The sequence below is a fragment of the Pelmatolapia mariae genome, linkage group LG18 (genome assembly GCF_036321145.2).
Source record: "Pelmatolapia mariae isolate MD_Pm_ZW linkage group LG18, Pm_UMD_F_2, whole genome shotgun sequence".
NCBI lineage: Eukaryota > Metazoa > Chordata > Actinopteri > Cichliformes > Cichlidae > Pelmatolapia > Pelmatolapia mariae.
The window spans coordinates 30,935,525-30,962,925 of NC_086243.1; the positions used below are offsets into that span (position 1 = coordinate 30,935,525).

Consider the following 27,401-nt stretch of genomic DNA (forward strand, 5'->3'; position numbering starts at 1 on the left):
TGAGGCTTTTTTATGGTCCTTACTCGTCAGTGCTGAGTAAACAGGTTGATGCTTCTCAGTGGGGCAAATCCTGACACTTTCAGGAATTAACTAGTCTCTCTGCTCTGTTGCTTGACATCCTAGTGAGCTAGCTTTAATCAAGGATGGAGGATAGGAAAAAAATCATTTCCTCCCCTGCTGTGGTTGGCGGGTTGGAGGGGGGGGGTCACCCAAACTTGTGCTTTGCTGTGTCTTCCCTGCAGGACTGGGAGACGGAGAGCCACGACTGGTACTGCTTCGAGTGTCACCTACCGGGTGACGTCCTAACATGTGACAACTGCTTCCGAGTCTATCATCTCAAGTGTCTGTCGGACGAGTGCAAGCCCAGAGACGGAGGATCTCCCTGGCAGTGCGTCTTCTGCAGGGTGGGTGCTCGAAGAGTGCAAGCGTGTTTGTGAGAAAGTGAACAGATTCTGGGCTGTTTGATGATTAAGAATAAGGCTGGTCTTTACAAACAGATGATCCTACAGTCTTAGTCTTTTTTTTCCACACATAGAGCCGTTTCTGTCCCACACTGCTTTCTGTTTCTCTCTAACAGAAAGCAATTGTTGCAATTTCAGGATATTGCCTTTCTAACAGCTGCCAGGGGCCATAATGACTTAATATTGAAATGTATTTCTATTACACTGTCAGAACACTTCCTGCAGTGATGTAATGTCTGTCTCTGTTTTTTTCTTTCTGCACATCATCAGGGAAGTAAAAAGAAGAACTTAAACAAACAGGAGATGTGTAAATACCTGCGCTTCATTGTCCAGCGTATGAAGGAGAGGGTGAGAACAGCCTGTACTTTTACCCCTCGTTGTTATGGTTGTTTTTGTGGTTGTTGTCATCAAACCTAACTATGGAAATCCAGCTTCCAAGATTTGCATGTTACAAATCCTTTTTCCTCCTGTTTCGTTACCGTAGTTACACATATACAGCTGTGGATGCTCATGCTGAGGTTTTTCAGTAATAAGACCAGCATATGGCGAGAAATTCCTGTGAGCCAAAAAGTCATGCTTCAGGCTGCTCTGAATGCTTAGTTTCATCTCAGGCACGCGGCTCTGGCTGTGACATCAGAAGCCCCGCCCACCTAATGTTTAAACAGTCTACTCGCGAGAAGCAGCTGATTGGTAGAGTGCTGGCTTAAAAGGTGGACGGACGAGAACTTCAACTGAGGAGCTGCAGAAAGACTAATGATAAATATTGATTGTTTTCAAATAGTCCGAGAATAAAAATATGGAGCTGAATCAGTGTAATAGTTAATAGTAAAAAAACGCCTCATTATACAGCCCTTCCTCTCATCTTTTCTCCCATTACATCTCCATGCCCACACTCAGTCCCTCCATCTCCTCTCTCCTTTGTTATCTTCCCTCCCGTCTCCCTCTTAAAGGCATATTAAATCTCATCATTAACCCTGCATGCTGCCTCTATCAGTGTAGACCTCCCAGGCTCCCCCTCCTTCATTACTCCGTCACCTTCCTCTAACACATCCCTGCTTTTCTATGTCAGACTGCGTTTTATCGTTACACCTCGTCTACGTTGCAGGCAGTGGACCTGAACAAAAAAGGCAAAGACACTAAACATCCCATGTACAGACGACTGATCCACACTGCACTGGACGTCTCCAACATCCAAGAGGTAACAGTGGAGCTCAGCATCATCACAGCTCTGCTTACATTTGTCTGATTAAGTATATTTATGTTATTTTCACAGCCATTTTGACCTTCACTGTGCAGAGGTTGTGATTTCAAGGCTGTTTTCAGAATCATTTACTGGGTTCTCTTAACATCTGGGTTGTCAGGCTTGTTTCTGTGAGCTGGATTTGGACATCAGTTAGTTTAAAAGCTGATTTTTCTTTTCTACATAATTTTTTTTTAACAGACCTGGAGGCAATCTCTGAATTACATTGAAGCCCCTTTTTTAACTTGGGCTTAGTCTAAAAACTTTCCAGGGTCCAGAACTTTGAGTTCATCCACTCCTGAGTTGGTTCTGGCATCGTGGTATGAAACTGTAATTTCTCCGCTGAAAAGCGAACGCTCCAGTGAGCTCTCTGAGATGACTATTGATTAGCTAATCAGCTTGTGATGGGACTAACACCCTTGTCAAGCTATTCTCAGACTGTGAGGTGGAACCAAGTATGTGCACTGGAATCTATTCTCAGTATTGTCCAATATATTGTTCTGCTCCGTTTTCAAAACTCTGGTACTTTAGCATGGCATCTCATCAGTGCTAGAAAGACTTTGGACTCACATAGGTACCAGGGTTTGATTGGGGAAGATCAAATTCCTCCCCACAGAAAGTGACTCTGATCGAGCAGGACAAACATGAAACCTTAAATGTTAAAAGGAACACTTGTTACATAGTATTATGTACAGTTCAGTGATGCAAACACATAAGACAAGAAAAAGTTAGCAAGATGAGGAATGGTGCTATGCAAATAAATTTGACTTGACTCTTAAGTACTGGGAATGGTTTGCAAATAACCATTTTGCAAGATTTGTGCAAATTTAAAGGAATAGAAAAGTGGAGTCTTTGGTGTCTGCAGTCACATCATCAGCTCCGGCTGGATCACAGGCTGGGGACGGTTAATACAGCAGTAATGTTGTAGGAGTGTGTGTTTGAACAAGTGTTTCCCATTAAGTTTTCACTCACCTGTACGCTAAAGACCGAGGTGATGTCAGTTCCATCGGCTCAAATGACGACATAAGAGTCACCATTGTAATTGGCCCACTGTGGGAATCATTCATTCTTCTGTGTTTAGGTCACAAAGTCCCATATTTGAGTTGAAAGTGTTTCCTGTGACGTTGCAGAAGGTTTTAAGTTTAATTCTCTTAACAAGTAGGTCAATTAAATCAGATGGTTCATCAAGTTATTTTATTGTAGGGCCATGTTTTTGGGTCTTTTTCTATCAGCATTAGTTTTACCGTGTGTGTGCGTGTGTGGTCAGGCAGGACTTTGCTGTGGTAAGGGCTGCATCACATCCAGCGTCTGCTAAAGTGTGCGTGTGTGTGGTAACCTCCTGCATATCAGTCACCTAACACACACTCAGCATGTGAATGGACTCTTTGTCCTCGTTCTCCTTCTGAATAAATTTCTTTTAAATATTTTTGACTCTTTCAGAATCTGTCTGAAGGAAAGTACAAGACTTTTGAAGAGTTCAAAGCAGACGCTCAGATGATTGTTCACAACACTGCCATACTGTATGGAGGTGGGTTCAATGTGTCGCCACATGTTGGTTATGAAACACACCGACCTTTGATTGAGGAGTTTAAAGTAAACCCTGTTTCCTCTTAACAAAAAGCAAAAAAGTTCCCAAATGTTGACTGTTTTGTAAAAAGTAAATCTTACAAGAATTATGTTTTAATAAAACAAATATTAAGTTTAGTGTTAGTCTGTTTTAAAATATTTGAATCAATAAATTGAATGCATGGAATCATTTTTGGACAATTTGACAATTTTCCAGTATATCCATCCATCCATGTTCTTCCACTTATCCATGTCAGAGTTGTAGGAATGCTGCAGCCTGTCCCAGCTGTGGTGGGATGAAAGGCAGGGTACACCTGGACATTTAAGTCCCTTTAAGAAAGTTAAACCATGACGCAGAGTCCTGAAACCCAGAAATGAGTTTGCATTTTTGCATATCTGCCTCGCTCATCTCAAAGGGATTTTTCTTAAATGGTTTTCTTTTAGTGTTTTTTTTTTTTTGTTTGTTTGTTTTTTTGTTTGTTTGTTTGGGTTTTTTTGCTGCCTTAAATAAGATCTGTGGTTAATTCTAGCTTTAGACAATTTCACCTTGTTTTAAAAAACCTGAATTTTGTAGCTTTTATGATTCTCAGAGGATGAGTGTCTGCAAGTGTCAAACTGAGACTGTATAAGTCTTTGGGGACATTTGATGTCCTCACACAGAGGACAGGATTTGCTGGTGGTGGTGCTGAAGTCATGTGACTGTGGCGTGGTTTGCTTATAGCTTAACATTAGAGAGTAACACACCGGTAACACGTGTCGAGCTTTTACGGCTCAACAAAATGTTGTTTTTTGATCATCTGAAAGCCTGAATCTGAAATTTTAAAAAAGGAAACAAATGCTTGTTTTAAAATAAATTCAATGAAGCTTTAGAGAATCGTCACCACGAGCTGAACTCTTTAGGCTAAAAAACAAAAAAGAACCATAACAACAAAATGACTTGCAGAACATTATTAAACCTCACAATTTCTCCTTGGATGTTCATTAAAATATCGTTTAACACCAGCGCCTGCTGGGTTTGACTTCAGAGTGATCCCAAAAACCAAACTGAGTATCAAACCTGAAGTTAACACCAGAAACCATTAGGTTTACTATCACTACCCAAAGTGTTTCATGTCCTGATGTTTTAGTTGAGGTTTGGGATTTTTCTTGTATTAACCTTGATGTAACCAAACTAAGAGGTTTTGCTGTTTGTCTTATTTTGTATGTTGCAGTTCACAGCGACCAGGCAGAGATTGCACGGTTGCTCTTCAGTGACACGTGTCATGAGGTATCGTTTCCTCTTACACTTGAGTTTGGAGTTCATCGCGCGGCTCCTTTGATTAACTTTAATTAGTGACAAGTTGAGACGTGTTTTTTGGGACAGTGAGCACTCCTTTGTCTCTTTCCTCCCACTCTCTCTGTCTTCCAGTTGAATGAGTTGTTGCTATGCAAGAACTGTTTCTACCTGTCGAACGCCCGGCCCGACAACTGGTTCTGTTATCCCTGTGTGAGTATAAACAAAGTGGCTTCAACAGGCCAAATTTACACTTTAATCTTTTTAGCAGCAGAAAAATTATCTTTATTCATGCAAATATTTGTGCTGACGGCAGCTGAGAAATGCAGCTTTACTGTGTGCTGGATGTCGGTTACTTTTACAGAACGATCTCTGTAAATGAGCTGAGCTGTTGCATCTTGTTCCTGATAAGTTTTCTTTGTGTTGCGGTGGCAGAGCCCCAGCCATGACTTGGTTTGGGCCAAGATGAAAGGTTTTGGCTACTGGCCAGCCAAAGTCCTGCAGAGAGAGGACAACCAGGTGGACGTACGCTTCTTTGGACATCAACACCAGAGGTAGCACAGCATGACTTCTGTTTGTTTTCAGACAGCGCCGCATACGTGACTGTTTTACACCAGATTCTTACTTTAAATTACTTTTAAAATCATTTCTCAACGCTAAACTGAAGTTGAATAGAACTTGAAACCTGTAAATCGTAATGGTTGTTCTTCTTTGTTGGCCTGCAGAGCGTGGATCCCCTCAGAGAACATCCAGGACATCAAGGTGAGCGTGCAGCAGCTGCAGGTGAAGCGCAGCAATGGTTGGAAAAAAGCGTGTGAGGAGCTGGAGGTGTACCAGCGCTTCCTGAAGGAAGGACGCTTCTGGAAAACGAAGATGGAGGACGGCAGCCCGCCACACCAACAGAGTCAGCGGCAGCAGCAGGAGGAGGGCAGCGTGAGGACAGACAGGCTGGAGCGGACGGACGAAGCAGAGTCCAGCATCTCCTCCACCAGCAATGAGCAGGTCCGCCATGTAAGTGGAGCCATGACGCTTTTAATCCCCTTTTCTACTTTGTGAATTACAGGATAAGATGTTGGAGGCCAAAGACGGCCAAGAGAATGTCTTCATGGAATTTTGATTTCCGTTAGTCTTCCACCTCTGCATACTTCCTGTGCTTTCAAAAACCTCTGTTCATTTTCTTCGGGGTTGTTGCGGCAGCAGAGAAAGCAGAGATGGCCTGACCTCCCTCTCCCCAGCTGTCTACTGAGCTCTTCCAGTGACATACTGAGACATTCACCTCTCCAGTACACCCTGGATGGGTGCAGTATCAGTTGTACACCCGGAAACAATCTTTTTGTTGTTTCTTACTTTCAGAAATAGCTTTTTAATGTTGTTTCTGTTTCAAAGCCCTCCTTAAAACTTAATTGGCAGGGGGGGGGGGGTTGAAGCTAACGTGAAAGTCATGAAGGCCTGGAAGGTTCTCAGTTTTCCTGGATGAAAAGAGCAGTATTAACATTTTTGACCAGATAGTTGAACCTCTGGGAATAAGTGCTTTGTCCCTTTTTGTTTCCAGTTTTCATCATTTGAAAACTATGACAGTTGACCCGGTAATGTTCCAGTTTGTGTGAGTGAAGTTGTTTGAGGTTTGGGTGTGCAGTGTAGTTTAGTGCTCTTTTTAAAGGACGTAACAATGTTTCTGCAACAGTGTAGTAGTTCAAAAGAAAAAACTATAAGTTTTTTCTTTTGAACTATAAGTGTAAACTATAAGTGTACTAGTATAGAGTCAGTAGTGACTTTATAATAATAATAATAATAATAATAATAATAATAATAATAATTAGGAATAGGATATAAACTAACTCGTCACAAAGGGCTAATAAGTTTCTACACAGGACCCAAAGATGCAAAACATGAAACATTCACAACTTGACCTTGTGTCGTGTTTACACTTCCTCTGAGGGTTTCTCTTCTATAGCACCTTTTATATTTAGAGTGACCACATGCCTCAAACTCATCCTAAAACGCTTAAACACACTGAAGCGACAGGTAGTTTGATCGTAAACTTACCAAACCAAAAGCTGTTGCATTTAAAAAAAAAAAAAAAAAGTTTAGTTACAGAAAACACACACAATAAAACTTTAACACAACTTGGCACTAAAATAAACTCGGGTAGATTAGACTAAACTAAAACAAACAGTGCCCTCTGGTGGCTGAACTGCTGCATTGTTGGCTGAGTGTTTTGTAATTTTCCGAGTTCCTTTGGATGCAAATCCTTAAATTATGAGGCTAATAAAACATAAATCATACTGACACAACTATTAAGGACACATGGAAACAAACTTGAATCAGATATTTTCTATGGAGCAGTAACTGTATTGCTTAAATCGGTTAATACATGAATTATACACTTAAAAAGCAGCTATAAAAATTTTATTGACTTAGTTTTGGTAGATTTTTGTTTTGTTTAATGAGAAATTCCTTATTAGATCTTGAGTTCCTTAAATTAGTCTAATTGTGAATACTGATTTAGACATGATGATAATCTGTGAACTGTTTAAAACGGTCTGTACCAGCCTTTAAAGTTTATTTTTAAACTACTTTTTTTAATATCCTTCCAGCACTTTGTTTCCATCTTTTCTGTCATAATTTAAGAAAGCCTGCTGGGACACCAGCGTACTCACTGATTATTGACCCTTTCTGTTTTTTTTTCCCAGCTCAAAGGCAGCCAGGAGCCCAAGGCGAAGAAAAGCCGTCGGACTCACACGGTTGAGCCCAAAGAAGAAGTCAGTGTAAGCAGCTGTTATATATTTTGTGTTCTTTGGTTGCAAACTGATTTATAACCTGATGCTATATGCTAAGTACATGGCATAAGCATGGGGGTGGAAATATTCTGATTTGGGGTTATGTAAAGGGGACACATGACATCTCACTAAATCCCAGCAAACTGTGGGTGCAAATGTTGTGCAGGAAAGTGAACTAAAAGAAATGAGTGGGTTCTTCAGGGCAGTGATCAAAAGCAGACTTTGAAATCCAGCATGAACCACTTCAGCATCGCTTGAAGCGATCCGCAGCAACGAGTGGGTGGAAATTTCTAAATCAAGAATGCAAAAGCTCCTCGGTGGTCGGAACAAACGTTTGCAGACAGACGGGGTTTGTGCTCAAATAGCTTGAAGTTGTTTTTGAGGAATAATGTTTTTTTAAATGCATTAATTTTTTTTCTCAAAGAGAAATCCAGGTTGATACTGATACTTTAAGGCACTTCAGATTTTGTCTGTCCTGGATTGGAGCTGCAGGCTCTCAGCTCTCATGTTTTCTGGTTAGAGTGGCTTACAGCTGAGCAGGAACTACTGCAACCAGCTGCAGACCAAGATAGAGGAATCTGTGTGACAGCTGACACAAAAGCATCCTGCTATCCTGTCACTTCTTCTAAGAGACATCACATCCTTTCCCTTAGGACCCGGAGCCGGAGATGGAGGCCGTCAGCTCCAGCCAGGAGATCCCGGTGTCATCGGCACCGCAGCAGCCAGAAAAGCTGTCGGTGTCCACGCAGACCAAGAAGGCCAACGGGGGGTCGCCGCGCACGCTGCATCGCGGCACGCAGACCAACAGCGATGGCGCCTGTCAGAACATGTGCCACGAGAAGTACACCAAGGTCTTCAACGACGTGAAGGAGATGATGAAGGCCGACAACAAGAGGGAGACGGAGAGGGTCGTCAGAGAAGCTCTGGAGAAGGTGTGTTTGTATGAAACGACTCAGGTTTGTCTTCTAATGATGGAGAGCACTTTGGGCCAGTTCCAAACGTAAGTGTGCGTGTTCTCTACAGCTCCGTGCAGAGATGGAGGAGGAGAAACGCCAGGCGGTGAATAAGGCGGTGGCTGGAGCTCAGGCGGAGATGGAGAGGAAATGTAAGCAGGTGAAGGAGAAGTGCAAAGAGGAGCTGGTGGAGGAGGTGAAGAAGCTGGTGGCTCAACACAAACAGCTCATCTCCCAGACCAAGAAGAAGCAGTGGGTGAGTTCAGTGACCTCATCGACCTCATGTTAACCGAGAGCTTAAAGTGTGCCTGAATATAAAGAAGACTTCTTCTTTTATTAGTAATAAAAACGCACAAACACAATCTTCAATTTTTTTTGGTCCAAGATGATTTTCACAACCCAAAGAAATCCCACTGTCAGTGATTTAAAACACAGATTTAAGGTCATCACATGAAAAAACCTGAAACCAGTGTATTATATATGTGTTGTAGTATTATTATTATTATTATAGCTCCTTTTCCATCAGTACCTACTCGGATCCGCTCAGTTCGCCGCTGTCTGAGCAGGTACTAAAATGTGACGGTGTCAGCCTGCATGCCACCGATTGGCTGGTCAGTAGCGTCACTCAAGCAGACATGAGAGCGTCTGGTTCTCAAAACCGCCATTTTTGAAACCCGGCAACGAGGGAAATGGCTACGAAAAATGACGCCATGTTCACAGAATCTGACAAAATTCACAGACAGAGCAGCGGGTATATTCTTACCTCGACGTCCACCTTTGCGTTCGTGCCACATATTAAGTCGTGTTGCTATGACAACGACCACATTAGGAGGTACTAAATTGTAACGGAAAAACAGTCGATCAGAGTTGAGTCCTGGCGAGCTGTGGCGAGTCGATCCGAGTAGGCACTAATAGAAAAAGCAGCTGAGGTCTTGTTTACCTGTTTTTGTTTACCTTTGGCTGTTTTCTGTGCCTGCAGTGTTATAACTGCGAGGAGGAGGCCATGTACCACTGCTGCTGGAACACCTCGTACTGCTCCATCAAATGTCAGCAGGAGCACTGGCACGCCGACCACAAACGAACCTGCCGCAGGAAGAGATGAATGAACAAGCCCCGCCCCTACCCGACATTACACAGCACGCCATTGGCTCTGTCCTCGCCTCCTCCTGTCAGTCAGTGTCTACAACAAACACAAACACTCTTCTCCCTCCTGCTTCTCGACTTGCCTTCCTGAAAACTTTGTGGACCCGATGTTTTTTTTTTTTTTTGTGCGTGCCGAGCGGTTTTGTTTCTATTATTTAATGTACCCATTGTATTGATTTTACCTTCTACGCTTTTATTTTTTCTGAACAGTGAACAGTTTGTTCAACAGCATGGCTCGAACGAGTTATGACCTCCTATTTTTTTCTTCTTCTTCCTTTTTTTTTTTTCTTTCTTTTTTTACTGAAGTGCTAATTTTGTGTTGGAGAATGTGTTATTTAAGTGTGTAGGAACAGGTGAGCATTAACTGAATACATTTTATTACCTGACTTTTTAAAAGAAACCTTTTTCTTACTGTAAATGCAGCAAAGCGCACGCCGTCGATCCTACAGAACATTTAAAAAAAGGTACCGTAAGCACCATCGCAGCATCAGACTAACTCCGCTTTCATACAGAAAACTGATTTAAAAAGCAAAAAAACAACAACAAAAAAAACATTAAATTGTGGATTAAAAGGCTCGCTGACTTTAATGCAATTTATTCTTTTCATGAATCGATTGCGGTGGATAGCACCTTTTACCATTTTTACCGAAAATTTTATTGTCCTAAAGTCACTTATTGGGAACAGGGTCAGAAAGTCGGCTTTAAAAGATGCCGACCAAAAAAAATAAATCTTCCATGAGAGATTTTTATTGTAATTATGCACATTTTTGGTTTCTTTTTTTGGGGGGACTAGACTGTTTTTTTTGGGGTTTTTTTGTTTTTTTTATATGAGTTGGATAAAACCAGGAAGTTTTGAGTTTGTACTGAAGTCGAGGGAATGTACAGCAATATTTCCTGAGCTGGATCTTAGAGAGGTTACATGATTTGACAGTTTTGTTGTTGTTGGTTGTTTTGTTTTGGGTTTGTTTGTTTGTTTTTTTGTTTTGTTTTGTTTTTTTGCACATTTCATTTTCTTAGCAACCCAAATGCTTGTAATATTGCCAAAAAAAGTCGCACCTTTTGATGAACCTACCTGAGAACATCTGGCGGCGACTCCTCTCCTCTCTTCGCCCTCCTGCAGTGTATTTAAAAAAGAAAAAAAAAGATGTATATTTTCCGGAGCGTCGTCTGTGTCATTTTTCTAGTGACGTACACTCGAGATTCCTCATCATTTCTTCTTTTCCCCCCCCCCTTTAATCTGAAGTGATTAGCTATGAGACTCTTTCACTGCGTATGCTGTAGTTGGTGGTCGGTGCCTGTTTCTTCTTCTCATCCTCTCACCCAGTGAGGCCACATGCATGTAGATAGTTTCATAGTTTTTTCATTCATTAAGGGAAAATAAGCAGGAAAAAAAGACCAGACGTCTGGTCTCCATAAAGAAGTGATAATGGATGGACCAATATAAAAAATATGCAAATATGAATGATCAAATGTAACTTTTTCTTTTCCTCCCCCTGTGCTCAACGTTGAGTCTTGATGTCTAATTACGGTGCTTAGAATCACTTTTTTATTTAAATTCTTTATAATGGGGCAATAAAATTGCCGGTTCTTAATGTTTTTTTTTGTTGTTGTTTTTTTTTAAAGTCTGACTGTTTCTTCTGTTATGATAGATGAGAGAAACTCGCTTTACCCCAAGTTGCCTTTTTCCTTTAACATATGAAAAATAAGACACCGTGAATTCTCACATGGTGGGCAGCCCTGTAGTTTCAACCCTGTTCGCTGTGAACGAAGCCTCCATCCTTCCACGCTACAGAATCATTGTATGCACTACGTGCTGTGTTTTAGCAGTCGAATGTTTGAAGAGATCAGCTTTTTCCAACAGCAACATGCAATATTTGTCCCAATGATCACCAGCTAATCAGGCTGTTACACTTTTTTAATTTTTTCAAATAAGAATAGAGCATTTTTTAACCTTTTTTTTGTTTGTTTGTTTTGGTTTTTTTAAAGATAAAAAAAATCATTGGGGGGTTTCCAGCTGTGAGTCACGAAAAGCTACACTAGTAGAAAATCTAGAGCTGAAATGAGTTTAACAAGTCCTGTTAATGTGCAGTGAACACACCGACTCTGTTACATCAGAAATCTTCTTTGAAAAATGGGCCCGATTAAATAAAACCCATTTAACAAAGTGGTTAAAAGTTGTTACAGTGCTGGATGTTTTTCTTCTTTATGAAACATCTGAGTGGTGCAAAAACACTGTACTAGAATCCTTATTTAATGTAGTAATTGTGACAAAATGCAACAACACAAACTAAAACGGAGCTTAAAATAATCTCTTCACTATAAAAGTGCCTGTTTTGTTTGACCAGTTCATACAAATACTAAATAAACGCTCACATTTAAGAAGCAAATACCTACTTCTTACTTCTGTTAAAGTTTTTAAGTTTTTTTTTAACAAAAAGGTAAATTTATTCACCAACCCTCAAAAACTGATTTAGTAATCAACATTTACTTTATGTAATCTGCACACTTCACTGCATGCTACCATGTAGGGTGAAATTTTTATGAGCGCTTACTTTTACCTTGAACAGCTTTTATTGTGAAATTGGAGGAAACGCATTTCATTAACAGGAAGTTTGATGGGTAGACTGGTGTAGCTTTTACGTTTCTAAACACAGCTAAAGAAATAAAATCAAGATCTCGAATGTCTGCAGCAACAATCTCAAATATAACTTTTAATGATTTTATTTTTTTATTCGATGATCTTTTTGACTTTTTTTGTGGGGAAACTGCATTTGGTGTGGATTTTTTTTTTTAACCATCAGATTAGTCCTGTTTACTAATCAGGACACACAATTAAGAATTGTGTGAATTTAAGCAACACGTCACCAGAGACGACTAAGATTTGTTGTCTCTGTGCAGTAGTTGCTCTGACAGATTGAAAGTGTGTAACACACAGACACAGCCTCACTAATGAGATTAATTCATCGTTGGTTTTACTGTTTACTGAATTTGTTGATAATGAACCTAAACCGATATTTTGGGCTGCCCACTATTAGAGAATTTACGGTAACTGTTGTTCCTCTGAAACGTCCCTCAGACATGAAAACTCATTAAATCCTTTATGATGTGATGTGTGCGTTACTCCTGTCATGTTCTCATAGCTCACAGTTCTCATCTTCAGTGCACTACATATAAATAAAACATCCTTCTGTCCCCTCCGTCATCTTATTTGTACATTGTAAATGATTTTTTTTCCCCTGCAGATGACTGTTAGTTGTAGTTTTTTACAATCATATCAGCTGTGTGTGTGTGTGTGTGTGTGTGTGTGTGTGTGTGTGTGTGTGTGAGAGAGAGAGAGAGAGAGATTTAGTTATTGTTCTTTTAAACTTCAGTGTGTCTCAACATTTCAGCATCTCTTTTTTTAAAGCCGACGTGGGGTTTGTTACACGTGACCTGCTGCAGCTGCAGCTTTGATTTTTTTTTTTTTTTTCTTATCGTTTTTATATTTGTCCATCCAGCCATGAAGCTTTCGACGTGATTTTTATGTTAAACCTTTCTTTTTCTGGCCACGTGTAAAGCTTTGTGATGCCATTCCAGTTTGCATTTCTGCTTTTTGAACTGCATGAGTAAAGGTGAACCTCCAGCTCCTCGTTCGGTTTCTTCCCCTCACGTAAATAAAAGAAAAGGCGTGATTGCACTCCTTCAGAGTAACGCAATATGACAATGATTTATATTTCCCCCTCTCGAGGCTGTTTTCAGCGTGAATAAGAGTGAATCGATCAAATTGTCCGATCATATTTGCCTTTTCGCTGTTCTTATTTCGGGGTATTTTAGTACATACTGTGTGTGTACTACATGAATCCTCTTTGTACTTTAAGTACTTTTAGCAGGAATAAAATCAGTGTAAAGGTTTCTTTGTTCTCACTTCCTGTTGTTCTATGTAAACTTTTACTCGTGGCTTAACATTTTCTATGCTCTTTTGTTTTCTCCCTTTTTCTTTGACAATTTAGCTAGCAATATGTATATAAATATATTCTATGTGCTAACATGGAGGAAATAAATGTATCAACAAGTTCTCCAGAGTCCATTTTGGTTTCTTTTGATGATATGATGCATTTTTATAATGCAGGCTGTGGTTGTATCTAGGATATGCATTTTTACTTTATAGTTTATTTAATATTGTGTGTACTTGTTTACCAGTCATCAGTTACTCTGTATGATGCTGATTAACTGTAAACGGTTCCTATTGAAAAATAATGGCTGTTTCTTTAAACTCTGAGATCTCCAAATGTGGCTGAAGGAAAACCAACATCAAGACATTAAAGGTAAGAAACATTCTTGCGTCAGTAAGATTTAGCTGATCAGTATTAAGAGTTTTGATAGCAGCAGTGCACAAAACAGCAAATGTGCAGCACTTTGCAAAACCCTTGGCCCACCGCTCATTTCATTAGATTTTGCTTTTGGTTTGGTTGCAGTGGTTTGAAATGAAAATGCACTATATAAGCTAAAAGGAGAGTCTGTACGATTCTAACGAACTTGGCAGTCTTTGTTTGAACACGTATTTGGTAGGACCACCTTTATCATTACCTGAACGCTGAGGTTTTGGGCTCAGATCTGGAACACCACGGGCTGAATCAGCAAAAACTTACAAACGAGTCTCCCCTGTTTTACAGATAAGTGTAGACACTGTTGTACCTTTGTCCTGACGATGATTTGAACCAAACTTTCACGTTTGGATTCATTGTTCCATCGTGATGTAAAGTGCAATTCTTGTGTTATTTGGCTTACCTCAGCCATCTCTCCTCGTTTCCCCTCCTTAAGAATAACTTCACATCCACCCTTCCACTGAGACTGCTTCTGATGAAGCTTCAGTAAATAGATGGACCGAAAGACCAGCTGTAGCTGTCAGGTCGAGTGTTTTTAGGTCTGTCTAGTCTCCTCAGGTTCTTTAAGAACACACTGCACACCGACATGTTCCGAGTTTCTGGCAAAATATTATTTTATGCCTGTCAAACTGCTATGGTTGGTGTTTTTCATGGTTTTAGCAACAAGCTGCTAGTAAAACTGCCCAAAAGGCTCTTTGCTAAGTTGTGTTACCGGGAGAACTGTAGCTCAAGGCCACTTTAAAGAGTTAAACATGTCTCCAAAATACAGCGCGACCTGCGCGGCTCAATACTTTTGCACAATACTATAGTTTCATGTTGTATAGCTTCTCAGATGTAATTAAGAATGTAGATTATTCATGAAAGTTTTCAATCAGCAACATTTTAAAACTCAGAAGGAATCACCGTGTGTGTTCCAGTGTGTAAGAGTGATGCATACAGTAACAATGTCCCCTTGCAGAACAGTAAATAAGACAAACATAAATTCTTCTTGTCAAAATTGTTGAAATGTTTATTTAACTGAAAGATTTTATGTCAACTCAAATAAGACTTTTTTTAAACCTTAAAAAAAACAAGGGACATACATTTTGCTGATAAAAGAAAGAAAAACAAACTCTGAAGAAAGTGCTTTTTTTACTTTAAAAAAAAAAAATCCTCGCATTGAAACTAGAACATTCTCAGCCAAAGACGATGAAGAAGGCCCTCCTGCTCCGACCTGTGACCTCCCCACAGCTCTAACGAGTTAAAGGGTCTCTGGCAAAAACCCCTTTCTTCCTGTTGTGACATCACTGTATGAGCCCTGATTGATCAGTCCGTGTAAAAATATGAAGGACTTCCCACTTTGATATTTACAACTGCCACTTTGGGGCGATTCGCCTTTTCCGAGCCGGAGGTGATAAAATGAGTCCAACGAGCGCTGCTGACGGTCTGTCTGGAGGAACGTTTCTTTCCAGCTGTGAGAGTTTGAAAAGCGACAGACGTTCCTACTTCTGAACATTTTAAAGATCAGTAAACCTGTTTGTTCCCAGAGAAACGTGACGCGTGAAGAGCTCTGATCCAAAGGTGCCAACCACACCAAAAACAAGCCTGTTGTAATTTCCTCTAGTCGCCACTAGATGGCATCGAATCTCCTGACTCAGATGATGCGTTTTCAAAGGACGTGACACCGGAGATGCTGTTTGATCGTTATGAATTATTGGACTGCATTAGTCACGAGATCTGTACTTCCAAACTGAAGTGGGCTAAAATATAAACACAGCAACACGCTGTAACAGGCTGATGCTAGTGCCAAATATCGATATTTTTAGTGAAATACTTTGAATCATTCTCCTGCTGATGCTTATAAACGAGGGGAACGTGATGCTGTATGTCTCACACTTTATTGTGTTACTGTTAACAGCAACTTAATGTGCCACTATCACATCATAATTTACTTTTCAATTCCCACCTCTTAATCCCTGCTATCAAACCATTTTCCCACTCTCATGTCTCTATCTCAAGGAAACCATTTCTTTGTAATTCTTGAGAGCGATACTGATATTTGAGGATTTAACAGATTTCCCTTACATTTGCTGTGTGTAATTTCATTATTCTCCATTCATCCATATGGATGGAGGGCATTTCTCCCGCCTCTTCTTTAATTTTCATGGATAAGTAGATCTAAAACGCTCCTACTGATAAATCGGCAAACGTGATAAATTTGTCAGGATCTAAAATTTACAACTTTACTTTGACTGTGAGACAATACGAGACATTTAGGCTTTTAAAATGATTAAAAAGTCAACAAAATAAAGTTGTAGATTAATTTTCCATTATTTACTATTAATCTAAAATGTTCACATTAGCTACAGAGATCATGATGATATCGTTACTGCGATGAACTTCACTGTAACATCGTGACAGCCCTGACACTAAATGCTCTCCATCACCTTGTAGGCAAATAATTATCCCTGTGACTGAGCTGGAAAAGTTGCCCCAATAATAGATAGAAATCTAAAATAAAGGCAAATTCAAACCGAACAACATTTCAATAACACCTAAACTTCTGATTCTTTACATTTCTGGCAAAGTTTTACTTTCATCCTCTGTTATTAGAAAAAGAGTCGACTATAAAAATAACTTTTGGGAACTTTTAGGGATTTGTTTTAATATTTAAGAGCATAAAAAAACAACGTTTCTGTTTATTCCCAGGACAGGATCAGAACTCTTCACACGAAAGCTGGAATAAAACTCCTCAGAGCATCGCTTTTATAATTTTCCATTTGACTGACACATTTCAGACAAACGTGCAGACACACGGCCCCTCATGCTTCTGCTTTTGTCTGGGATTAATCCTTACGCTCATCTTTAATATAATCTATAATCATATATTTCTATTTTCAATAATAGGCTTGATGTGAGTTTGTTTCACTCAAGATAATACAATGCTTTTTCTTTTTCGTAATATTAGCAAATATTCAAGAGCAAAACATTCTCGAATGTCTCGTCATATACTTCTAACAGAGAAACAAAATAAATTAAATCAGTTTCTGTTTGTACATACTTACATGATATGAATTTATGTGTTTAGCTTCGGTCGAAGCCGTTAGTTTGTACGGAAAAATAAACGGAGTTGAAGGCTGCAGCTGTTAGTATATGAAAATTAGCACGCTGACTTTCCGCTGAGATGGGGCTTCAGGAAATAACGATTCCCAAAAAAAAAGGAAAAATACGAAAGAAACGTACCTCATCGTAAAACTGGGGGACGGCTGCGACGCGCTCCCCTCAGACCCCGCCCTCATATCAAAACATATGTCGCACTTTGTAATGGTCGATATCGTTTAGTTTTTTTCTCTTTGTGTGTAAATATCCTTTTCAAAAAAATAGCCTAAACTTTTTCGAGGATATGTTAAAAAAACGAACGGAAGGAAAGCAAATAACATGAAAATAGAGAGTGAGCCACACGCACTTTAAAAGCCGGGATCTTTCCTAACGATTGTCCTCTACTGCTGCGAGTTTTCCACTTTTCGGTAAACAGTCGGCACGACCCGGGGACCACACTTCCTCTCAGACTGAGTGACCTGAATGCAATCTAGATGCCAGCGCTGGATTCTGGGAGCTAGTTTGCAGCGGTTACGCAGCCTGGGAGTAAGCACTATAATTCAGGCAAAAAAGTCGAACACCTCCTCCCCCTCGTGCTGGAAACTCTGCCTCGGCTCTGCTTTTCCTTCCTTCAGTCTCTGGAACAGAATTGTCTTTGCATCTTCCTCAATAATTCTTCAGCCACCAGGGGGCGCTACATGTTGTAGGCCACATAGATTGGGTCCAGCTGGTCGGCCAGGAAGCCGTCCCGCAGGTGCATCCGCTGCTTCTCCCCTCTGGAGTTGATGGGGATGACGCCGATGTCCACCACCACCACCACGCCCACGATCAGGTAGTGTTCCTCCAGCACCACGTTGGTGACGAGGGGGACCAAGTCCAGGGCCTCCTGCTCAGAGCCGTCCAGCTCCACCACCACCACCAGCAGGTTGGTCCACGTGAACACCGCGCTGCAGACACACATGACAAAAACTTGAATTTTTGTCACTTCTCCCCCAGAAGGGACGGAGTGTGTAATCGACGTGTTGTTAGCAGGCTCTCATCCACAGTTTTTAAGCTATCACGCTCAAATTTGGTGTGACAGCAGATTCTAATAAAAGCTCGATCGAAGCAAAACAAATGTGAAAACCTGGAATATCTTTATATTACACAGTCTTCAAACTTCAACACAATGTACTAGGCCTCGGGGGACAGGGGTACCTAGGCTGGAGAAGCATTTGTGTTTGACCTTGATTGTTAGCGTCCAAGGTTAAAGTTGGTGAAAAAAATGTCAAGAAACCATATCGAGTAACATCATTTGGAAAGGCGTGGCGAGAGCTTTTTTATTTTTTCATAAAGACACTATAATGTCATAATTGGCTGATGCTCACCACTCTGTGATGCTCTTGTGCGTCCTGATGACGGAGGTCTCGATGTCGATGGGGTGGTAACGCATCCCTCTGAGTTCCATGGCTTCCTCCAAAGCACCGACCACGTACAGGGCATCGTGGCGCTCTGTGGACACGAACACATTTCCTTTCAAGCCACCATGCTGCGCCTTTTAGATTAATGTACGAGTTATCAAAGCTTTTAACGTGAACGGTTTTCCTGCACAGATTAAAGTCACAAAGTAAACTCAGCGTTTTCTGCAGATGCTCAACATGTCTGAATATCTGACTGTTATGAGCTGGAAATAAACATTTGAGTGTTTTAAATATCAGACTTGATCTCAGCAGAGGGCAAGAGCCAATCAGGAGGAGCCGGCAGCACTTTAAAATCAGCACTGAAGCCGTTTAATCATTTCCTCCTCGTTGTTATGTGAGATCATTAAAGGTCAGCCGCAGCCCCATTAATCACGTCGACCGTGTTCGATGAACCGCCCGCCCTGACCTCCGCTGGCGTCGGTGAGCTCCGTCCTGCGCAGGAAACCCAGGTATCCAGTCCGAGCCCAGACGGTCTGCGTGTCTCCAAAGCTGAGCCTGGAGTTGAAATGGTCGGACTGCAGCGCCTCGTCCCCGTAGACGGTGAAGTAACCGCTGGCGTTGTGGCCACTCTGCACCCAGATCTGCAAACGCACAAATAATACAGCAGAAAATAATCATCAAGGGATTATTTTCTCTATAAAAGTCAAACAAATGTGGACTAACATCTAACATTCTTGTCATTTCCACATGCAGAGCTTCCAGGAGAAAACAAACATAAGGCCCGGGGGCCAGAATCAGCCCTGCAAAGACTCTAATCTGGCCCAATGGAAAATGCACAGGAGGGGGTACATTTTGGGCTTTTAACTGTTTGGGGGGTTTTTTCACAAGTTTTACAGCTTTTTACTGATAAAGACCTCCCCCATGGTCATTCATGCTAAACCAAAGAAATGAAGTAATAGATAAACTATTAAATGACAGAAATATTCCTGTTTTCCACCATCTACCAAAGGAAACCTTTTAAAAAACATTTTAATGAATTAGATAAAGAATATCAGGTGCACCTTTTCTACTGAAAGTGGTAAATATTAGGTTTAATTGATCAAATTCAAGTGAGTTTAAAAAATGTAAATATTTCAGGTTAATGATCACTTACTCTGCTGACCTCAGTTTTTCAGGGCTAAGATATCAGATGGTGCACAAAGGCTATCTGGGTCCTGTTTCATGCACTTATATCTTTTTATGAATGCAGATATGAAAGTTGAGTCTCTTTTGTGTTCATTTAAACAGATAATTCAAAATAACCCCCAGAATGGAAAGACTTCGAGGACTTTGATGCTCAAACACGATTGGTCAAAGGAGCTTGGACCAAAGTCCGAAAACCAGAAGCCTTTTTATACAAATATCTGTTTATAGAGAAGACCATTAAAGCTCGGACAAACCTCTCCCAGATGTGACTCTCCCATTGGTCCCTTGGTCTCTGGGTTGGCGATGATGATTCTGACCCCTGGCAGGATCTGCTCAAAAAGAGAGAGAGAGACGCAGATCGAGCAAAGACCAAAAACAGCTTATTTGAAAAAGTTCATAAACGTTAAATTAAATAAAACGGACCTTCCCGGACTCCATCAGTGGCAGGCTGTGTGGCGATCCCCTCTCTACGAGTCTGACCCTGCAGAGCAGACAAACAGGGACGTTTCTGTTAGTCTGCTGCGTATTATCTCTAATCAACATCCCATAATCAGGATTCTGGACAGGATCTTAACTCTGACTGTTGACCGCTAACAGCTAATGTTGATGTGATTTTTATTTATTTTTAATCTGATGTACAATCATTATGTAACAAACATAAAACAAGGTCACATTTAACATGCTGCCCCGTCTCCGTGGGAACTTTATCCTGGTAACATTTTAGATCCGTTTCATCAGTGGAGACGTTTATGTACAGGGATTTGTGTCTCCTTAAATCAAACGCAGACAAAACTTTAATTAAAATTTGAAATGTTTTGTAATTTTTCATCTCTGTGGATAAAAATGAGGCTGTACAGTAAAATCTGCACGATGTTAATGCTCATTAACTACCACGGACGCTCTTCTTTAGTAATGTATTTCTAGTTGCTGCTGTGAGTCGTTTGAACGGGATGAACAAACTTCTCAATTTTAATAAATGTTTGACATTTTAAAAAAACAAAAACAGAATTGTGGGAAAAAGCTGAATCAGTAAAACTAAAAATAAACCAGGACGAGTGGTTTGTCAGACTCCAAACACGGAGAGCCTGTGGTAGACTCGGGCCAGCTTAAATCAGCAGTGATTACATGTAATCATGCACACTGACAGTTATATTTATACACAGCGGGACTGCCCGGCCCTGCTGCTTCGTGTGCTGCGACTTTTCTGTGTGGAAATCAGCAGATACAGGCGTAATGACGGGCTGCATCACGGAGCAGGAAACTGCGTCTGGGGAACTTCAGGGATGCGTAACAAGCTCCTGACGAGTTTAAATTAATGCATTTTTCAGTTTGTGCCGGTTTCTTGCAGGCCCTTCTCGTCAGAGATGTTTGAATAAGTCTCGCTTGTTATCTCGGAGGTGTTTGTCCATCTCCATCAGCTGGAAAACTGACAGCGCTTCTCCTCTGAAATCTGACACTAATGTTGAGCCCTGGCTGGTTCATTAAGAGTCAGAGCTGTCTCTCTGAAAAGCAAAAGTCTGGCAAAACAAATGGCGGTGTTACCCAGCAGGAAATGTGACTCAGACTGGGTTTGATGGGTTTTAAAGTTCACCCCTCTCACACTGTGGAGAGGCTGTGAGGGTGACAGTGTGGATGTCAAGCTGACACGCCTGAAAATGTCATATTGTCTCAGAGAAACTTCCAGCTTCTCATTATATTCAGACTTTTTTACCGTCAGCCTGCAGCGATGCTTCTTAGCTGCAGAGAATAAGCCTCGCATTACAATAACAATCTTTGCTGAGCACTTTATTTATTCTGAGAGCGCTCGCCGAGTCGTGTTCTCTCATTCACAAACGTCCTGCTGCTTCACATTCACAAACTTCACGAGCGAAGCCGTCCAGCAGAGCGCTGCGGCGCCGCTGAAATCCCACAGGACACAGGCTGAAGACTTTACAGCACAGAATAGACTCTGTGTCTGTGTGAGAGTCGACGGAAAACCGATTCAGTGCATGAAAACATCTAAAAAATACACAAGGCTGGTGTTACTGACTCCAGCCAAGCACGAAAATCCATCAGCCTGAAGAAACCTGAGCCATAAAATAACTGGAAGAAAATATTTTTCCTTTTAATGGAGAGTTTGTTGAACCATCTGACAATTTATTTTTTTAATTAATTAAATATCAGTTTGGATTTATGAGTTTAAACTTGTATCATATTTTTTTTAATTTCCTTTGGTGAAATCTATAAAAATAAAGAAATAATCAATAAATGAGAACGCTTACAGATACTTTTTTTAGTTAGACTCTGCCAAAATGTTACAGAAACTGTCACCAATAGGGGTACTGCTGTATTACAGATGTTCTTTATCTTTTTAGTTTTAGAGTTAAGGCCACTGTAAATACAAACGTGCTCTCAGTGAGGCCTCAGTCACACAGGCCTCAAGGCTGCTCAGCAAGCCCCTAACAACCTCCCACTGACAGGGAAATTTTCATTAGCTGTTTGATGAGCGGTTTCTGACTCTCACAAAGTTAAACTGGACACATGGAAGATGCTGAGAAGCACTGAAACACAGAACGGTGAAACCGGAGCCCAACTGCTGCAACAGACTCTGAATGTGAGCCGTCTCCATTTCCAGTTTGTGTCACACTTCTCAGTTTCACTACTCTTTCATGCAAATTACTGGTGACCAAAGCAGTCGTTAAGAGGTTTCAGACACCGAACATCTTTCTGCAAAAGTATCTGTTAAGCTTAGTTGTAACAAAGCAGCAAGGATACTTACCTGTCATGTCGCAGCGCCCTCATATCAACATAAACAGTTGTGGGGTCAGGTCCTGAGGTGCCCTGAGAAACACCAGCGAGAGAAAGTGTGAACACCACAGACTCACAAAACGTCCTTTTTATTCGAAAAAAGGTTTTTTATGCAAAAACTGCTACAGCTTATCGACTCCTAGCAGACTGCAGTGGATGCTGTGTGGTGCATCAGTGGTCATAAAGAAAAGCTTTCCTTCCACTGAAGGAGGGACGTAAATGTTTTGGGTGGGAAGGTGGGAACCCGACCCTCTACAGCAGGGGCGGGGAACTCCAGGCATCAAGGGCCAGTGTCCTGCAGGTTTTAGTTGTCTTTGATCCAACGCAGCTGATTTAAATGGCTAAATTACCTCCTCAACATGTCTAGAAGTTCTCCAGAAGCCTGGGAATGAACTAATCATTTGATTCAGGTGTGTTGACCCAGGGTGAGATCTAAAACCTGCAGCACACCAGCACTCGAGGCCTGGAGTTCCCCACCCCTGATCTACAGCATTTACAACAGGGTGAACCGAACAATGTGGGAGCAACAGCAGTGATTGTAGGAGGAAAGTCAAACAATTTAAAAAATAAATGCACATCAACAAACTTCCTGCAAAGTCAGATTCTACTTGATTGACATGCAAACGAAAAAGGAAAGAAGAAAGGGGAAAGTGATTAGTAGCTGAGCAATTATACCCATGTGACGACCCACCCAGGACAAATTCACTGTTTCTAAAGTACACAGAGGTTGCACAATACATGCATTCAGTCAAATCTCTTTGTGTCGACTGCTGTACTCTGAATGAGTGAAATCACTGAAGAAAAATTAAGACAGAGAAAAAGAACGAGATTAAGGATCCCCCCCTCTCTCTCCTCCTCCACCATCCATCCCTCCATTAATCCAGGATTAAAAACCCACCACCGGACACACAGCGGCATGCTGGGAGTCTTACGCCCACACACCCACAGTGCAAAAATGCAAACGCCCTCTCTGATGAGACTCCAGGCAGTGACCGCTTCAAGAATATTCAGTGATTTATTGGCAAAGGGAAATTTGATTGGAACAGGCAGAGCAAACATCCTTTGGTGCTGGAATCCCTTATAAGTGTGCAGTCACACCACAGAGAGGCACATGCACATATATCCTTGCATTGTCACGTATTCGTGATTTCAGGGAGTTAGCTACAGCACTGAGCTGCTGCAGCTAACGAGCTTGTTGATAGCAGTGGAAATAAAACCAAAAGCCTGGAAGTGGAACACTAAAGTCATCCTAGAACAGTTGTTGTGGAAATTATTTAAGTAAAATATTGAAATAAAAATACAAAATGTGGTAAAACTGAGGCGAGCACCGTCTGATCATTGGGTAATAATAATAATAATAATAATAATAATAATCAGACTGGAAAAAATGCTGTTGTTGATATAGAAAATATTAACATTTCAAATTAAGGTAAAATTAATCTTGTTGTTATTTATTCAAGACTAAACCTCTGCTTGACTTGTACTCAGTTACATTAACTTAAATAATAATAAATTTAAACATATAAAGGCTTGTTTTTAAGACGACTGACCTTTCAAGTAACCAATGGAAAACCTATCGACTCATATCAGGAGTGTGCCAATGTCACTGGCGTTTAAAACTACATGAAATTATTCCTATTTAGACGTTAGTTGTAGATATTCCTGTTTCTCCTTTTATCAATTTTTATTTTGTCTTCCTTCTCTCTTCCCAACCGGTTGTGGAAGATGGCCCCGCCCCTCCCTGAGCCTGGTTCTGCCGGAGGTTTCTTCCTGTTAAAAGGGAGTTTTTCCTTCCTACTGTCGCCAAAGTGCTTGCTCATAGGGGGTCATATGATTGTTGGCTTTTTCTCTGTATTATTGTAGGGTCTACCTTACAATATGAACCGCCTTGTGGCAACTGTTGTTGTGATTTATCGCTGTATAAATAAAATTGAATTTTTAATATATTTACTGGTCTCATTGCTTTGAATCATAATTATTATTATCTACTTTACAGTCTTAATAATCTTATAGATCTGATTATTTTTTACTACCCTATTGTTTGGTGATTCCTTTCCTTAATTGTTTTACAATTTCACTTGCCTTACATCTGTCTCTTTACTCAGTGTTATGTTATTTATATACAGTAGTTTTATGGCTACAACCTCTATGCTTTTTCCATATAAAGGAAGATTTGCTTGCTTGTTTCTTTGAGGAAAAAAATCGAGGCAGACATGCAAATCAGAGCAGAAGCATAGACGGAAGAAGAGAAGTGAAAGCGGGAGCGGGTGACTCCAAATAGAGACGAGGGGCGTCACCCGCTGCTCATCTGCTGATTACACTGGAAGACAGTTTCCTAATGAGTCTTTGGTCTTAATCACTAGCTTTCTTTGGTGTAGCATTTTATAAACTATGGCCTCGTTTAAAGTAAAAGCAGGGCGCGGCTAGCTTGTGATTGATAAGTCACTGTTGTCTGGGGCTCCTCTCCAGCCCAACTAAAGGATCTAGTTCACAAATTTGTGGGTCATAGCAGAGTGGTTATGCTGCTTTATTTTATCTATTCTAAGCTGGATTTTATTGCAAATGTTCTGCTGTTTGTTCTTTTTGTGGCTGGGAACAAAACAGATGTCAATCATCTGTATTTATAATTCATCTAACTGGAGACGTGTCAGCTGTGAGTAACACATCTACAGATTTGGGGGGTTTTCTTCTGGAAAGTGTAATAATTCATCTCATGTCAAAGTTCAGCCAAAATACTCAGTGGGCGAAATCCACAGAGTAAAGCTGCTCCAGTGTCCCTGATATTGACTAAGTGCCGTGAGACCCAGCCAAGCGTCTCTTAAACTTAGATCTAAAGCCATCTGATGAGAGGTGTGCTGGCAGGCAGTGGGGTGGTGATGGTGATGGTGGCGGTTATCATTGTTGGGTGGGGAAGGTTGATGGTGGTTCCCTACCTGGTCGGCAAGTTTTCCCAGCCTGTGAGGCTACAGCAGCAAAGAGGGGGCGGAGGAGGAGGAAAGTGAAGGGGTAGAAGAGGAAGTAAAGAAGGAGGGAGGGTGGAGACAAAACCAAGTATGAGAAATGTGGGTGGGGTTATGCACAAAACAAGGAAGTAAGAAAAAAATGTAAAAATGGTAAAACTCAGAAAACCAAAACAAGCAGTAAGAACAGAAAAGAGTCTTCAGCCAAATGTTAGTCTGCTCATTTAAAGCTGCCAAACAAAGTTAAAGCTTACAGTAAGTTAGTGTGTGACGGTCTGATTTCAGTGTTACGACTGTGTTATCGTGCGAGTCGTGCAGCTGCAAATTAAACTCGCTGACGATTAAAAGGCTAAATTATATTAGAGCTTCATATCTCCCCATTAAGTCTGTAAAATCGTTCAAGGTTTTAATTTCATAAAGAAAATGGATAATAACTTTTCTAACAATTCATTTAATTCCTAAAACGTGACGTGGCTGAAAGCTGCAAATCAGATCTGAAATGTAAAAGCAATGATCAGCTTGAAATGGAGGATGGTCCTGAATCTGAGACATACAGGAAATGAAAAACCGCTCTGCTGGTGAAGAGAATGACACTGGCTTTTTGTTTTTTAGTGTCCAACTCTCCGACTGTTCTGGACGAATGCCCCGCATCTGTAAAAACGGCACATTCAGACGTTCTTGCATTGCGGTCCAAACACTCTTACAGGCTTCAGCTGAGCAGGAGTTGCAGAAATCCTTCAAGTGATAAACGAAGCTGTGAACAAAACTGCACTTCAGCAGAGATTGGCTAGATTTGCTGACTGTTAAAAACTCTTTAAAGGCTGGATATCTGTGATCTTTTATTGTGGGGAAATCAAACATCTTCAGCTTGTTCTCAGTGTTTACCTAGCAGACCTCAAAGAAACAACAGAAACACCGAGCACAGAAGAACTGCTGTGAAAGCTGCTCGACATCTTTCACACTTTGTAAAAATATAATTTTTCATCTCATCTGCTTGTGTGCAGTACGGACATACAACTGTGGTCAGATGTTTACATCCACTCATGATGAACATGAATGACCTGTTTTGGAAAAACAAGAATAAGGTGCACAAGTTGAAATTTACCCTGGATTGTGGCAAAAGTTTACATATACATACACATACACATACACATACATATATACAGTGTTGGGAAGGTTACTTTTAAAATGTATTCCATTACAGAATACCGAATACATGCCCCAAAATGTATTCTGTAACGTATTCCGTTACGTTACTCAATGAGAGTAACGTATTCTGAATACTTTGGATTACTTAATATATTATCATGCTGTTTACAACTACGTGAATGTGATTTATTACTGTTACTGAAGGTCCGTGGCTCCGAACCGTAGTAAAGGGACCTCTGGCTAATACGTCGGGTTCGTGTCGGGCTGGTAGCCGAAAAATAGCTTTACTTTGTTGTCTGGGTCAACTTTGCTTGCGAGAGACAGAGAGAGGCGTTGAAAGGCTGCTCCAACGGAACTTATTGTTTCCGGAGGAAAATACGAACACAGTGTACAGTCAAGTCTGCAGTGGTTATTATTATATTTACATGCTTCCAGCTCCCGTTTCTGCTCCGTGACAGCTCGGACTTTTCCTTTTTCTCCCTCCCTCGCTCACAGACACATAACGGGTATGGCAGTCCATTCTCCCTGCAGCACGGACTACACTGCCTATGAAGCTACATTCTTTAGAGCTATGCCTGTAGCATTCTGCCTATTAGCTTAGCACAACAACAACAAAAATGCGCTGTCTCACCCAGGAAACACGAAGAGAGAGAGCGAGCGTCACCCTGTAACCATGGCAATCGGAACAACAGAACATAGCTGTCAAACAAAACCCAAACAGTCCTGACCCGCGACAATATGAAACAGGAAAATACCTCCGTGTATTCCATTTATTTCAACAAAGTAACTGTATTCTAAATACCACCTTTTTAAACGGTAACTGTAACGGAATACAGTTACTCATATTTTGTATTTTAAATACGTAACGGCGGTACATGTATTCCGTTACTTCCCAACACTGCATATATATATATATATTAGGGGTGCAACGATACACAAAATTCACGGTTCGGTTCGATACTTTGGTGTCGATATTTTTTTCGATACAAAAAAGTGTTCATGCCTTTTTAATTTGTCATTTATTAAAATTATAAATATATATTTAAACTCAAAAGTACAGTT

At 40.8% G+C, this 27,401-nt stretch overlaps 2 protein-coding genes across 7 annotated transcripts in view; one reads left to right on the forward strand and one right to left on the reverse strand.

Moving 5' to 3' along the window:
- Positions 1–13,471, forward strand: part of zmynd11 (zinc finger, MYND-type containing 11) — a 30,439-nt gene extending 16,968 nt beyond the window's left edge. Inside the window, exons 5-16 of one of the 2 annotated variants that reach the window (XM_063463007.1) lie at positions 243–404; positions 732–809; positions 1,567–1,659; positions 3,142–3,229; positions 4,479–4,534; positions 4,676–4,753; positions 4,976–5,094; positions 5,266–5,551; positions 7,234–7,308; positions 7,974–8,252; positions 8,344–8,529; positions 9,253–13,471. In XM_063463007.1, the coding sequence (XP_063319077.1) occupies positions 243–404; positions 732–809; positions 1,567–1,659; positions 3,142–3,229; positions 4,479–4,534; positions 4,676–4,753; positions 4,976–5,094; positions 5,266–5,551; positions 7,234–7,308; positions 7,974–8,252; positions 8,344–8,529; positions 9,253–9,375 (1,623 nt within the window). In that variant the 3' untranslated portion in view covers positions 9,376–13,471. The remainder of the gene's footprint in view (positions 1–242; positions 405–731; positions 810–1,566; positions 1,660–3,141; positions 3,230–4,478; positions 4,535–4,675; positions 4,754–4,975; positions 5,095–5,265; positions 5,552–7,233; positions 7,309–7,973; positions 8,253–8,343; positions 8,530–9,252) is intronic. The other variant, XM_063463008.1, reaches the window with a different exon arrangement.
- A 1,304-nt stretch (positions 13,472–14,775) lies between these two features.
- The window catches only part of LOC134617626 (disco-interacting protein 2 homolog C), a 207,377-nt gene continuing 194,751 nt past the window's right edge, over positions 14,776–27,401 (reverse strand). For 3 of the 5 annotated variants that reach the window (XM_063462933.1, XM_063462931.1, XM_063462936.1), the window contains 7 exons: positions 25,164–25,193; positions 22,202–22,263; positions 19,867–19,924; positions 19,698–19,772; positions 18,725–18,899; positions 18,226–18,349; positions 14,776–17,805 (listed from right to left, as the gene is read on the reverse strand). In XM_063462933.1, coding sequence (XP_063319003.1) covers positions 17,553–17,805; positions 18,226–18,349; positions 18,725–18,899; positions 19,698–19,772; positions 19,867–19,924; positions 22,202–22,263; positions 25,164–25,193 — 777 coding nt within the window. In that variant the 3' untranslated portion in view covers positions 14,776–17,552. The remainder of the gene's footprint in view (positions 17,806–18,225; positions 18,350–18,724; positions 18,900–19,697; positions 19,773–19,866; positions 19,925–22,201; positions 22,264–25,163; positions 25,194–27,401) is intronic. The other 2 variants (XM_063462935.1, XM_063462934.1) reach the window with 1 other exon arrangement.